This window comes from Chlorocebus sabaeus, chromosome 11, assembly GCF_047675955.1.
Source record: "Chlorocebus sabaeus isolate Y175 chromosome 11, mChlSab1.0.hap1, whole genome shotgun sequence".
Classification (NCBI taxonomy): Eukaryota; Metazoa; Chordata; class Mammalia; order Primates; family Cercopithecidae; genus Chlorocebus; species Chlorocebus sabaeus.
The window spans coordinates 5,919,607-5,934,765 of record NC_132914.1 but is presented as its reverse complement, the minus strand read 5'-3'; the positions used below and the strand labels follow the sequence as shown (position 1 = coordinate 5,934,765).

The 15,159-nt window shown below is 42.3% G+C and overlaps 1 protein-coding gene across 1 annotated transcript in view; it reads left to right on the top strand.

Moving 5' to 3' along the window:
• Nucleotides 1-15,159, top strand: part of ANO2 (anoctamin 2) — a 361,822-nt gene that overhangs the window by 274,404 nt on the left and 72,259 nt on the right. Inside the window, exons 15-16 of the mRNA XM_037988687.2 lie at nucleotides 2,114-2,188; nucleotides 14,682-14,877. Of these exons, the coding sequence (XP_037844615.2) occupies nucleotides 2,114-2,188; nucleotides 14,682-14,877 (271 nt within the window). The remainder of the gene's footprint in view (nucleotides 1-2,113; nucleotides 2,189-14,681; nucleotides 14,878-15,159) is intronic.

The window sequence follows — 15,159 nt, the reverse complement described above, 5'->3', positions numbered from 1 at the left end:
CAGTGGCTCACGCCTGTAATCCCAGCACTTCGGGAGGCCAAGGCAGGCGGATCAGATCACAAGGTCAGGAGATCGAGACCATCCTGGCTAACATGGTGAAACACTGTCTCTACTAAAAAAATACACACATACAAACTTAGCCGGGCATGGTGGCACGTGCCCGTAGTCCCAGCTACTCGGGAAGATGAGACAGGAGAATCATTTGGACCTGGGCAGCGGAGGTTGCAGTGAGCCAACATCGTGCCACTGCATTTCAACCTGGGCAACAGAGCGAGAATTCGTCTCCAAAAAAAAAAAAAAAAAAAAAAAAAACCTGTAAGGAAAATGTTACTGTGTGAGTGAAACTAAGAATTAATACTGAAGGAAAATGAAAGAAACTCTGCTCCCTGTTGATGTTTGGCCTAATTTAGAAGAACGTGAATGAGTCTTGTTCCAATCCCATCAGAAATAAGTTCACATGTTCTTATTCCTTCAGAATGGCCACAAGATGTAGTTACCTTGTTCTCACTGTGTGATGGAAAGCCTGTTGGGCTAAGAGTCTAGCAACAGGATTCTATCACTAAGTCTGTGCAAACCTGAATCTATTGCTTGTTTACATAATCTGTAAATGCAAGTGCTGATTACTAAGTGAATTCAGCTATAACATCATTCCCACCACAATTTATTAAGCCAACTGCACCTGTTGCTCAGTTCCAGGCATGAGAATTGTTCCTCTTCTCACATCCCTTCAGGCTCACTCCCAAGATAATCCTCACTCCCAAACTGACCAGGGATTCTTAAACCGTTTGGTGTGTGGGTGTCATCTCTGTTTCCTTAGCCTGTGAGCCCCCCAGGAGTGGTGATCTTGTCAGTTTTCTTCTGTCTCCCACTGTGCCTGGCACCAAGATCAACACACAGTGGGCCCTAGAGGGATTTTTAGAAAGAAATCTTTTAGGATAAGGAGGTCCTTCGCTTACAGTACAAGCTTTCAAAGGCTAGATGGCACTGTTGCTAGCACCAAATCAGGTGTGTTCTGAATATCAGTGGTGAGGAAGGGAGAGGAGAGAGCAGGGGCCCTGGAGCGCTCACCGCTGAGCCGCATTCAGACACCTTGCAGAAGTACTGGTGGATTCTTGCCTTACTGGCAGGGAGTGCTCTGCCATATTCTCGGCACCTTCACAAACACGGCTTCAGATGGTCTTCCCAGCTACCTTGTGTAGTAGGCAGGACAGCTGTATCCATTCTAATTTTATAGAACTGCAGCTCAGAGAAATCAAGTGCCTGAACTAAATTTATACAGCAGAGCCGTTTAATTAGCAGAGCTGTTTGCCATTCATAGCTATTGGCAGCCCCTCCCCTGTCCCCCACCAAATGAGGGTCCTCAGAGCATGCTGAAGGGGGACTCTGGTTAGTGATACAGTTGTCCCAGGATAATGGCCTGGGTGAACTAGACCCAGTCCAAGGGGAAACAGGTAGGATTCTCAGCCAAGTTGATTGAATGGATCAGCTTAACCTGTACCTCAAAATGTTTGGATTTGTGACAAGGGAGAGCACATAATACTACATGTAGCCTCTTTGAAGAACAAAATTGTGGTAATTTGCACAATTCTTAGGCTCTAAGATCAGTGGCTGATGTTTTATTTAACAGATGATCTACTTATGGGATGCTGCCCTGTGGTTGGGTTGTGATCTGTCATTTGTCCATTGCTTTACTGTATTCACATGTTTCTTACTAAAACAAAACAAAGAAAACTGTCCTGTGCAGTAGGCAGGGCAGGTATCACTACTGTGCCCAGTTTACGGATGAGGAAATAAAAGGTCAGAAATGTTAATAAGAGACATATCCAGGATCACACAGTTGATAAGTGGTAGAATTAGAACTTCAGCCCAGTGTGAGGCTGAAATAAAATCTTATCCTTTTTTCATTGTAATTTTTCCAGGCTATTCCAGCTTATCTAGAAATTATAAAATTAGGGGAGTTGTTGATAATATGGAGAGTAAGGCATCAGTGACTAGAAATATATCTATATAGGGTGATAATGATCAATCATATGCAAATATATGCAAATTGAGAGCAAATTAATATCTGTTATTCGGGCCTCCTGATTGTCTCTGCTCTTCTGTTTCTCCCCAGGATGATGAAGATAAACTGACCTGGAAGGATCGTTTCCCAGGTTACCTGATGAACTTTGCCTCCATCTTATTCATGGTAATTTCTTTGAGGGACCACTTGCCTGTGACTGCATGCATGTAGATGCTGTTATGTGACTACTGTGGATTTTATATTCTGCTAGGAAAATCATGAGAGGTTGGTAAAGGGAGAGCCACAGTCCTGTGTAGAGGGGCAGGATCGTGTCTGATAGTGAGGCCATTGACCACACAGGCTAGAAGCTGGAACTTCCAGGGAGTGGGTGGCCAGATGGTGCTTCCACATCGAGACAGACCAGAAACTTGGAGAAGGAATCAGGTAAGATGACTGCAATTGCAGCAGCCTGTTTGGGCTGTGGGGTGGCTCTCTCTGACGTCTGTGGATAGACCAGAGTCTGGAAGCCACAGGAGATAGCCAGCTTGGGCTTGGTAAGTGTGATTCTTCAGCTTTCCTATAGTTGCTGGGTTTATTTCCTTGTGCTGTACCTTAGAATTTGGTACAGCCCTTTTGCAAGACCCAGATGGTCTCAGCTGTGTCAGGGAAAGCTGAGGGAAAATCCTGTGATTTGTATTTGAGTTAGATCAATAAGGTGGTAGCAGTTTATTATTGTTTGCCAGCATGGGCAAGACAGCAGTACCTGAAGCTGGAGGACCTCGGGGAAGGCAAAAATCAGAGGACAATGTTAGGGTTACTAATACCCCGTATCTCTTTATGGAAATATTCCTTACAGTATTCAAGATTGGAGGTTCTGCTTTACAAAGGAGTGTGTGTACTCACAGCTCAGAGCATTTCTAAGTAGGCCTACACGTTAGTTGCAGGGTGGAAGAGGGATCACTTATTCCAAAAATAGGTCTGGAAATTGTTGTAACTCTGACTCTGGCCTGAGGGTTTTTTTTTTTTTTTTTTTTTTTTGCCATTATTTTTGCCATCATGACCTTTAAGTACAGGAACTGTGTTTTCGTCTCAGAAATGGAAAAGGTGAAGGAAACTTAGATATCACCAATTCAACTCCTCATTTTTCAGATGAAGTACAGAGTTAATGGGTGCCTTGCCACAGCTTAGAAGTCTAAATTTGCTTTCTTTTCATTGCTTAACAAGTGCAAGGCATGTGGAATTTATTCAAGAATATGTGGTGAGTTGCCGTGTGTTAAGCTGTTATGACATAAACTTTAATTTAGCACTTGAAAGCCTCCCACAATATGCATACTATTGTTAAAGAGTTTATTCCTTCATTCAATATTTAATGAGTCAAATGATGTGCTTGACACCATTCTTAGACGCTGGGGATACAGCAGAAAACAAAACAAAATAATCCCTCTCTTAAAAAATTTGCAGACAATAAATAAGTAAATAAATAACAACAAATAGGTAAAATAGATTTCTGTCTCCCGTAGTAGTAGGTTAGGATATTTGTAACTTCCCATTTTGCTAAAATTTACAAAAAAAATTGAATGAATATATTTTTCAATCTTCTCAAAGCCTCAAAGCACTGACAGGATAGTAAGTAATACCAGAGGCTAAAATCTAAAGGAAAATGGGAACCAAGAAAACAAATGCCTGGGCACTAGAGCTGCTTTTACCTTGAGAACATTTGCCCATCTAGGCAAACCTAGGCTTTGGTTTTGGTGGTTTTATGGGAGCAAGCAGGATAGAAATTAGGGATGACGGATGGCCCCAAATGGGGATTGTAACAGGATGTCCTCACCAAATTAAATCAGAACTCCAAAGGGCTATGTTCAGAGTAAAGATGAAACTGAACTATACACACCGTTTCCCACTTATGAGACTACAGAAAAAAAAAAAAACTGTTATGGATCTAAGTAGAAAAGGGAGGAAAGGGGAAACAAAACTCTGTCCTTCAGAATTGGCCAGGGGCAATCCCTATTGTGGCTTTCTATCCTGGGTCACCACGTAAGAGGATCAGGGAACCTCAGGTTGTGAACTTAACCCAACACTAGTAGGGCTCCCAGGTGCCCAGAAGAAGCAAATACAAGCTCTCTCTGTAGGGAAGCATATTTATGCCAGGCCTCAAAAAGTCACCCAAAAGAATTTTTCAAGGGCAATGAAGAGAACACAGTCAAAAACAACTAATTGCTCAAGAAATCGAAGCACCATGTGAAAGAACCAGCGGGAACAGACAGCAAAGACCAGAGATACTGAAATTATCAATCACAGGTTAAAACAGCAACCTTCAAAATATACACAAGGAATAAGAAACTATTTTGAAAATTATCTAGTAGATGTGAAAACTAACCAAATAAACCTCTATCTGCTAGAAATAAATATACATATAGAAATTAACAAAAATATTGTTATATATATGATTTTTATATGCCATGTATTTATGTGTATATATACGTGTATACACACACACACCCACGACCATGGATAGATTTTGTTTTTTTTCTTGAGACAGAGTCTGATTCTGTCACCCAGGCTGGAGTGCAGTGGCGCAATCTTGGCTCACTGCAACCTCCGCCCCCCCGGGTTCAAGCGATTCTCCTGCCTCAGCCATGGATAGACTTAACAACAAGTTAGACAAAGCTGAAGAGAGAATTTGTAAACTTCTATACAGGCTGGAATAAATTATCTGTAATACAGCATAGCGACACAAAAAATTGGCAATATGGAGGACAGGTTGAAAGAGAACAGGTAATGAATGAGATCTAAGGACTGGTGGTTTCCTAAGTTGATGCGGAATGCCACTCCACAGATTGAAGAATCCCAGTGAAACCCAAGCAGAAAAGGTAAAAAGAAATCTGTATCTAGATATATCATAGTGAAATTGTAGAATATATGAGACACAAGAAAAGTCTCAAAAGCAGCCACAAATCCAAGGCAAATTACCTTCAAAGGAAAGACACCTGGACTTAAGACTGATATTTTATAGCACATTGGAAGTCAGAATACAATGAAAAGCCCCCTTCATGTGCTGAAAACAAAACAATTTCTAACTGAGAATTCTATGCCCAAGAAAAATATCATGTAGTGATAAGGATGAATTAGAGATATTTACAGACAAATAAAAACTGAGAGTTTGCCATCAACTGAATCTCTCATTAAAAGAAATTCTAAGAATGTGCCTTGGATGTGATCCCATATGGAAGACCATGGTTTTAGAAGGGAATGAAGAGCTTTTAAAGTGGTAAATATGTAAGAAAACCTATATGAACCTTGACTGTAAAAATAATAATGCCAATTTTCATGAAGTTAAAGAAGATAGAACTAAAATATATGCAACAATAATATGTAAGTTGGGTGGGCAATAAATAGAACAATAATGTTCTAAGGTCTTTAGATTGTCCAGTCGATCAACTGATTTTAAGATTTATATGGAAGCACAAAGGCTAAGAATAGTCAACAAACTCTTGAAGGATGGATATGTTACTCTAATTATAAAACTACAATAAGTAAGATAATGTTATATTCTTGTGGGAAGAGATAATTAGTCCCATGGAACAAAATAGAAAACCAAGAACCAGATTAATGAAAGTGGCACTGCATATAAATGGGGAAAAGAATGAACTTCTCAATAAATGCTTCTGGGGCAGTTGGGTGTCCATACAGAAGAAAATAAAACTGGGCCTTATTCACACAACTCAAAAACATCAATTCTAGGTGTATTTTAAAGATGAACTGTGAAAGGGAAAACAATCAAGTTTTTAAATATATAAGAAAATAATATTTTCATGACCTTGGGGTAGGGAAGAATTTCTTGAGCAAGATACAAAAGCACAACCATAATAAAATGCTGGTAAATTTGACTATATTAGAATTAAGAATTTAAGTTAATAAAATACCTAATAAACTCTGTGAGAAGACAAATTATCAGAATGGGATAGTGTATTTGCAACAACTATAACTCAAAGAATTACTCTTAACATATATAAAGAATTAAAAAACATGGATAAAGGTAATTCAGTACAAAATAGGAAAAAGATGAATATGTACTTCACAAAAGAGGAAATCCAAATGGCCAATAAACCTATAAAAGAATACCCAATCTCATTAGTCCTGGAAATTCTAATTTAAACCACAGTGAGATACCATATATGCCCAAAAGTCTGTAAATAACAAGTATTGGAAAAGATATAGATCAAAAGAGCATCTTAAACTCTACTATTGGGAGTATAAGTTGAAAAAACAAAAACACTTTGGATATAGTTTGGCATTATCTAGTGAAACTGAAAGTACATGTATCCTGAGGCCCAGAAATTCTACTCCTGGATATCTGTCTTAGAAAAACTTGTGTCCATGAGCAGCAAAATACATATACAAGGATGTCTATGGAAGCCCTGTTTATAATAACTCAACCTGGAAACAGTCCAAATACCTGTCACCACCAGAATGGATACATAAATTGAGGCATATTTATACAATTAAATACTATACAGTCTTGAAAATGAGCAAACTAATAGCTATGTATAACATCAAGGGTGAAAAAAACAAGATGAAAGAATATATACAGTTTGATTCTACTCAGAGAGAGTTCAGAGACAATACTCAACTAGATCGTTTGAGGATGCATACCTCGGTGTTAAAACTATCAAATGAGAAAGAATGATTATCACAAAATTCTGCACAGTGGTTGGATCCAAAGGAGCAGCAAGGATGGGAGACCATGTGTGTGTACTGGGGAGAAGGGAATTCAAAGCTGCTGGCAGTGCTGGTCTGGGCTATACCGGTGTTTGTTTTATTCAGTGTGTGTGTGTGTATGTGTGTGTGTATGTGTATATATAAAAAAAATGGATTTTTCTGCATGTTCACAATAAAATTTAAAAAGACACAAAATGCATATATTAAATGGGTTGGTCAGGTAAGTTCTCATTAAGGTGACATTTTATCAAAGATCTGGAGGAGGTGGAGGAGCCAGCCACATGGATATTCTAGGGGGAACATTCTGGGCAGAGGAAACAGCAAGAGAAAAGGCCCAAGGGGAGCAATGCCTGGCATCAGGAGAGACAGCAAGAAAGAGCCACAGTGTGGCTGGAGCTGAGCACCCTGCAGGGGGTAGTGCAGACGGGGACACAGTTAGAGAAGTAATGAGGAGCCCTGTAATTAGGGCCCTGGAGGCCACAGTAAGGACATGGGCTAATTCTATGTGAGATGAGAACCCCTAGTAGAGGATTTTGCAGGGAGTGACATGACCTGACATACATTTCAAAAGGATCATTCTGGCTGCTGGAGTGAGAACATGCTGGTAGAAAGGCAGGGGTAGGAAGAGGGAGATCAAGTAGGAATCTGTCGTGATCATGCACGAAGTGTGGTGGCCTGGGCAGGGTGAGAGTGAAGAGTGTTCAGATGCTGGTTCTATTTTGAAAGTAGACTGAAAGAATTTGATCATGTGGTATAAAACTGAAAAGAAGTCAATAATGACTCTAAGGCTTTTATCCTGAGCAGCCCAAAATCTGCAGTTATTCCTTACTTGGTTGCCTTCATGATGGATATGAATCTGGAGTTCAGGGAAGATGTCCAGGCTGGAGACCTAATCACTAGAAGGCATTTAAAGCTATAAGATTGCACGAGATCACCAAGGGAATGAGAGTAGATAGAGAAAATGTCCAAAGACCAAGTCCCGGGACACTGCAGTGCTCAAGTTTAGGAGCATGAGGAGGGGCCAGAAAGGAGAATCGGAAAGGGACAAGGGAGAATACAGAGTCCCAGAAGTCAAGAAAGCATTTCAAAGGGGCAGGGCAATCAATTGTATCACATGCTGCTGGTAAGTCAGGCAAGAAGAGCACTGAAACTAGGAGCTTAGCTGCTGCCTGAGAGAAAAATCTGTATCATCATCATCGTCATCATTATCATCATCATCAACAACAACAAATAGATCACTGGACCACCATTCAACAAATACTAAAAACTGGGCCAATGGTGGATCATCTTGCCAAAATTCTAAGCTTTTTCTTTTTTTAAAATTCCATTGATACCTCCTAAAGCTAGACTGGAAAGTGGGAATATTTTTATTGTCCACAAATAGTACATAATTATCTCTCCTTTGTAAAATCTTCCCTTTCCCAACCCCACCCAACTCCAAATCTTGATATAAATGCAAGATTCTGTGTCAGAACCAATAACTAATTGAGAATCTCACTCTGCCTGGGGTCCCACAACTGCCACCAGCAAGTTCTGGGAACTGAACCATGTGGGCAGAAGCTGGGAGCAGAGTGGTGGGAATGGGAGGAGCCCCCTTTACACATCACCCTTCACAGTCAGGTGCTCAAGCTTGTCCAGGCTTAAGCTTCCAGACCGGGGGAATTATTAATAGCACTTTTTTACTCTCAAAAGTATTTCAGATTGGACAATACATTATATTGTTTCCTGCCTATTTGGTTTTTTAAAATCCTTATTTGAACTAACTTGTTCCCGTTACTTTTTCCCACTTAAAAAAAAAATCCCAGTTTTCTTTATTTTTATTTTTTATTTAAGTTCTAGGGTACATGTGCACAACATGCAGGTTTGTTACATATGTATACATGCGCCATGTTGCTTTGCTGCACTCATTAACTCATCATTTACATTAGGTATTTCTCCTAATGTTGTCCCTCCCCCTGCCCCGCACCCCGCAACAGGCTCTAGTGTGTGATGTTCCCTGCCCTGTGTCCAGGTGTTCTCATTGTTCAATTCCCACCTGTGAGTGAGAACATTTGGTGTTTGGTTTTCTGTCTTTGTGGTAGTTTGCTCACAATCATGGTTTCCAGCTACATCCATGTCCCTGCAAAGGACACGAACTCATCCATTTTTATGGCTGCATAGTATTCCATAATGTATATGTGCCACATTTTCTTAATCCAGTCTATCATTGATGGACATTTGGGTTGGTTCCAAGTCTTTGCTATTGTGAATAGTGCTGCAATAAACTTAGATGTGCATGTGTCTTTATAGCAGCATGATTTATAATCCTTTGGGTATATACCCAGTAATGGGATGGCTGGGTCAAATGTTATTCCTAGTTCTAGATCCTTGAGGAATTGCCACACTGTCTTCCACAATGGTTAAACTAGTTTAACCACTCCCACCACCGGTGTAAAAGCATTCCTATTTCTCCACATCCTCTCCAGCATCTGTCGTTTCCTGACTTTTTAATGATCGCCATTGTAACTGGTGTGAGATGGTATCTCATTGTGATTTTTATTTGCATTTCTCTGATGACCAGTGATGATGAGCATTTTTTCATGTGTCTGTTGGCTGCATAAATATCTTCTTTTGAGAATGTCTGTTCATATCCTTTGCCCACTTTTTGATGGGGTTGTTTGTTTTTTTCTTGTAAATTTGTTTAAGTTCTTTGTAGATTCTGGATATTAACCCTTTGTCAGATGGGTAGATTGCAAACATTTTCTCCCATTCTGTAAGTTGCTGTTCACTCTGATGTTTTCTAAAGAAAAAGGACTTGGCATTACCCTAGAACAAGGTGTGGAGCATGAGACGAAGGGGTCAGGGTGGTGCTTAGAAACAGGTAATTTTCTGTGGTGAAGTTAGGGTAAGCCATAGACACCTACTGTATCTCTCATCTCATTCCTTTCTTCACCCCGTGCTTGAACCTAGGCAGAAGATGCCAGGACCATGGGCATTAGGAAGGTTTCAGGCATGCCATTCTACCAAGTCAGTTGGGAATGCTTTTCACGGGGTGATGAGAGCAAAGAAATGCCCCAGTGCTATTTCATCTGCCTCCTTGTGTTAGAGGCCAGCATGGACAAAGATGAACTTTCTCTCTCTCTTCACCAATCCAGTGTGTTCAGCTAAAGTTTCCTTTTTAGATGGGCCCTCCTGTTTTCTTCTTGTAAGGGAGGGGATTGTCAGAGGCAATGTCCCTCCTCTAGAGCTAGGTGCCTGAGCTTTCCTCCTATGCCCCAGATAATCATTTTCTTACACTTGGATATTGAGAGTCCACCATCAGAAATCCTCCTCCACAGCCTGGATTCTCATCATGGCCCCTTCACTGATCTGCCTTATTTGCACACTGCCCCTGATGGATCATCAGCATGCTAATTTTTAAAACCTAAACCAACTCACATCCCTCCTGTGCTCAAAACTCTCTGACGCCTTCCCATCTCCTGAGGTGTGGAAGCCAACATCCACACACTAGAGGGCGCCCTCCTGGCTGCCCACCTGTCTCCCACTCCACCTGTCCCCTTGCTCACTTCCCTTAAATCCTTCCTTTAGGTCTTTGGTAAAAGGTCACTTCCTCACCCATCTCTTTCCCAACCACCCTGTTTTAAATTGCAACTGATCTCCGTACCCTCTTTGCCTTCTTTGTCTCCACAGTATTTCTCATGCTGAAGGTACTACGTATTTTACCTATTAGTTTATTGTCTATATTTTCCCACTAGAAGATCCACTCTGTGAAGGTAGTGCTTTCTGTTTCCTTTTCCTACTGGGACCTAGAACTGAGACTGGCACAAGGAGGAGCTTAAGACATGTTTTATGAATGACTGAATGTGTAAATAAACTAGGTGGATGTCATAGGCAGCGTACTGTGTCAATGATGAAGTTGCTAGTGTGTGCGCACGCCTGTATTTTTATACTTGAGCTACTATTGTGTGCCATGCTGGGGATCAGCAGAGGTTACTTGTGCCTTGTGCATTGCTACTTGCTCCTTTTCCCTTTACCGGAAAGTTCTTCCTTCTTACTCTTTCCTCTAAGTCTTTCCCACAGGAAACTATCCCAAAATGTTTTTCTGTGGAGTTTTCTCTGACTAATCCCTCTGCTCTCTGCTGAGAGCATACCAGAAGCTCGTGAACAGAGGCCTGTGACTCCATCCAGCTGCTACTAGGCTCATCTTTGTTGTATGTGTGCAATGATTTTCTCAACTTTGCTTCAGAATGCAAGTTCTGGAGGGCGATGCAGAGGCCCCCTCTCTTTCCTGTCTCGCTCTTGGTGTCAAGTAGGACTCTAGACTCTGTAGCCTGGCTTATGTTGCATTTTGTTTATGCCCCAGAAGTAAAGTTGTGATGTGAAAACACCAAAAGCAACAGGAACCATAATAAAATGACCGTGTGCAGGGCAGCCAGATCCCCTAGAGCTGCTGACCAGCAAATCTTTACCAAACCAGTTCTACAGGAGGCACTGCTATGAAGTAGCTTTAAGGCACAGAATGTGGTACAAGACAAACCTCCTTTTGACCTAGTTGGAAGAGACAGATCACAAACATGGAATATACCCAGTGCAGTGGTTTGCGCAATAAGCAACCAGAAAATATGTATTGAACTTAATAAACAAAATCAATCATGTGGGCTGGGCACGGTGGCTCATGCCTCTAATCCCAGCACTTTGGGAGGCCGAGGCAGGCGGATCACCTGAGGTAGAGAGTTGGAGACCAGCCTGACCAACATGGAGAAACCCCATCTCTACTAAAAATACAAAATTTGCCAGGCGTGGTGGCGCATGCCTGTAATTCCAGCTACTTGGGACGCTGAAGCCGGAGAATCACTTGAACCTGGGAGGCAGAGGTTGCGGTGAGCCAAGATCGCGCCATTGCACTCCAGCCTGGGCAACAAGAGTGAAACTCTATCTCAAACAACAACAAAAAAAGAAAAAGTAAATAAATAATGTAACCACAGGTGGTGGAAATAGTACTGGATTTGGTGCTGGAAAACCTGGGTTCTAATGTCGGGATGGGATTGTAGACTTTGGAACCATGGAGCAGGGTTCAAATCCTAAATCATCATTAAATCTCATGTATTAAAGGCATGTCTTGCATGGTAGTTAAAAGAATCACTGCTAGTGAATATATGCATCGAATAAAGACATCTAGAAGGCACAAATAGTTCAGCTGGTATTGATGATGTTATCACCATTAACATCTTAGCTCTACCATATACTCTCCAGACCTTGGATCAATCACATTGTTGCCTCTTGGGCTTCAGTTTCCTTATGTATGAGACTAAAGACTGTACATAGATGATTCCTAAATGCTAAGATTTTAAAATTTCTACCATGATCCAGAGCAGTAGGGTTGTAGTCCACACCTTGTGGACTTCAGCAAATCGCTCCACTTTTCCATGCCTGTTTCTTCATCTGCAAAATGGTCACGTGGCTGGGTCGGTGCTCTGCAAGTTCCTGCAACTTGAAAGCTCTGTGGATCTTGAAATGCTCTGGGAAACACCAAACGAGAGGCTCAGAGCTTGATTTCTGTAGTGGGATAGGAAATCAAGACCAGAGAAGGTAAACCTGCAAGGAATCAGAGAGCTGAGTGAGGTGTGCCGGGAGTGGGGCTAGCGAGGAAGGGAGGGCGGGAAAGAAGGCTTTCCTAGGTAAGTAGAACAGTGCTCCTTGAATGTGAAAAAGAATTATGTTAAAATGCAGGTTCCAGGTCAGTAGGTCTGGGGTTGTGCTTGAGATTCTGCATTTCAGTCAAGCTTCCAGCTGATGCAGCTGGTCCTTAGACAATATTTTGAGTAGCAAAGAGTGTTCCTTCTCTAGTTCAGCAGCTGGGCCTCTTAGAGGAGAACAGAAGCTGATCTTCTCCCCATACCTTCCTCTATGTCCCTCCCTATAAGACCCTAAGCAACGGATGTTTTTGCCATTGTTTTTTTCCCCTAGTCCATCTCCCAATCCCAACCCCAAATACACACACACACACACGCACACACATTCACTCACTCCTCAATACCCTCACCTCTCCAGCCTCATCAATACTTTCATCACTGGTCTTCACTGCAAAAGTGATTTTTGGGGAAAAGAATCTCACACCACATTTTCTAGGCCCTTACTGTCTGGCAGTGACAATCCCAGAGGAATGGAAAGTGAAAATGTCTACATTGTTGGAGAGGGGTGATGTCATGTCCAGGTTTTCCCAGTTACACGGTAGTAGTCCCTACTTAGTCCTGGAGGCTGGCGTTTCTGCCACTCCCCACCCCCACCCTGCAGCAGAAGAGGGGCCTCACACAGAGTGTTTTTCCCATCCAACCTCTCCTCTCCCCACACCCACACACACCCAAACACACACAGCCTTCCTGTGCCCAGAGAACGCCACCTTTCTGCCTGCCTTACCAAGGGCTTCTTTTTCACAACACGGCCCGTAGGGCAATTACTGGTAGTTTTTGAAGCCCACCAGGATAAAGAGCTGAGTCTGCCACCAGCACACCCCAGGTACCCACCAGAGGTCTGAAAACATCCATACCTGGACACATCTGCAACCCATTGGCAAGCCACTGGAGTGTCATTCACACTGCTTGCAAAGCACTGCCCAAGCCAGAGGCCCCCACCTCCCCTCCCCTTTCCTCCTGTGCCTCTCCTCCCCGCCTCTCACCCCCTCCTTCCTGCCCTGCTCCGTGTGTGTGTGTGTGTGTGTGTGTGTGTGTGTGTGTGTGTGTAGTCCAGCACAGCTTATTTTTTCAGGGGAGCCTTCCACCTGTCATGTTCTCTCCCCACGTTTTCTATGTAGTTCTTCATAGCCAGTGCCCATTGTCTGTCCTGCAGAGGAAATAGGACCTGAACAGTTTCCTTTACAGAAAGAGTCCTAAGAAGGAAGCCTTCTTTCTTGAAGAAGTCTTGACTAAAGCAGGTTAGAATTTGCTCTGAGCGGGGCATGCACCTAGCAATTGTCTCTCTTTCTTCTGTCCCCTCCAAGAGGCTTACTCAGGGCACTTTCTTCTCATAGCATCTTTGTTCTTCCTGGAAATGATCCTTTCTTGGTTGTGATGGGGACAGGAGGGGACGTGGGCACAGTAGAAGGAAGAGGGGCTGTTGGGCAGATCTAGGTCTAAGAGTGCCTTATTATTCTTAGGTTCTAGAGAGAGGAAATGAGGAGACCCTTAGAGGTCACGTGGCTATAACCCTCCTTTTGGAGCACAGCAGCTAGACATTTCTGAACCAAATGAGGAATCTGAGTCCTCCATTTCAACTCACCCAGTGGAGAAATCTTACAGTGATATTTTGTTCATCCTGAGGACTGAGATTCCTAAAATCTCACTCCTGATGTATTCCCTCTTTTCTCCTTTGAGCAGCCTTCTTGCCTCTACTTATCAAGCTGTAACTCATCCCTTCTCAGCTCAGGTACCTTCAGTGGCTTTCTATTTGTTCTCATGAAAACTCCATTTTAAATCTCACTGTCTCCACAGACTATTCCCTGGCCACCCAAATTTACTTGCTCCCACGTACTTGGAGTTCCTTCAGCAATAATACTCTTCATTTAGCACTTAATACATTCTTGGGCATTATTTACTATGGTTTGTTTAAAAGGAGTTCATGTTATTTCCATAGAAGATCAAAAGCTCCCTCATGAAAGAAATTGCATCATGTATGTTGAACACTCCACAGGGTCCAGCGTGTTCATCCTTATTGTGTGTGTGTGTGTGATAAATCATTTCAATTCTGATAAAAATTAAGACATCCTCCCCTGGAAAATGCACTTCCCCTCAGAACTCTGCCTAAAAGTTTGTTACCCAGTCAAATATTCCAGACTCATAATATCTAGAATCCCTTGTTACCCACCAAAAGACTCCAGATTAATAATACCTGATAACAGCAAATGGTCCTGTTGGCAGAGCAAATAGTAGATGCTCAAGAATTGCCTGCTGATGTGTATTTTTCTCTGTTTTCCCCAAAACAGATTGCCCTGACGTTCTCAATCGTCTTTGGGGTGATTGTGTATCGAATAACAACAGCAGCCGCTCTGTCTCTCAATAAGGCTACACGCTCCAATGTCCGGGTGACAGTGACAGCAACAGCAGTCATCATCAACCTCGTGGTCATCCTCATCCTGGACGAGATCTATGGTGCTGTGGCCAAGTGGCTCACCAAAATTGGTATTGTGTCACTGAATCTTCTGGCTGTCCTAGGCCCTCTTTAAGTCAATGTGTGTAAGGCTTTTGGTGATAATGAACCAAAATAAAAAAAAAAAAAAGGGACAGGGACAGGACGCTTTGTACAGTGAATTTTAATTAGAGGAATGGGGAAGTACAATGTATGTGTATTTGCAGGGCTGCCAAAGGGCTTTCTCTAAAGGTGGGAATCCTTCCTGTAACATTCTTGATCAAGTCCTCTGGCCTGTGTTGATTGCCTCATGTGACAGGACACTCACTATCCCC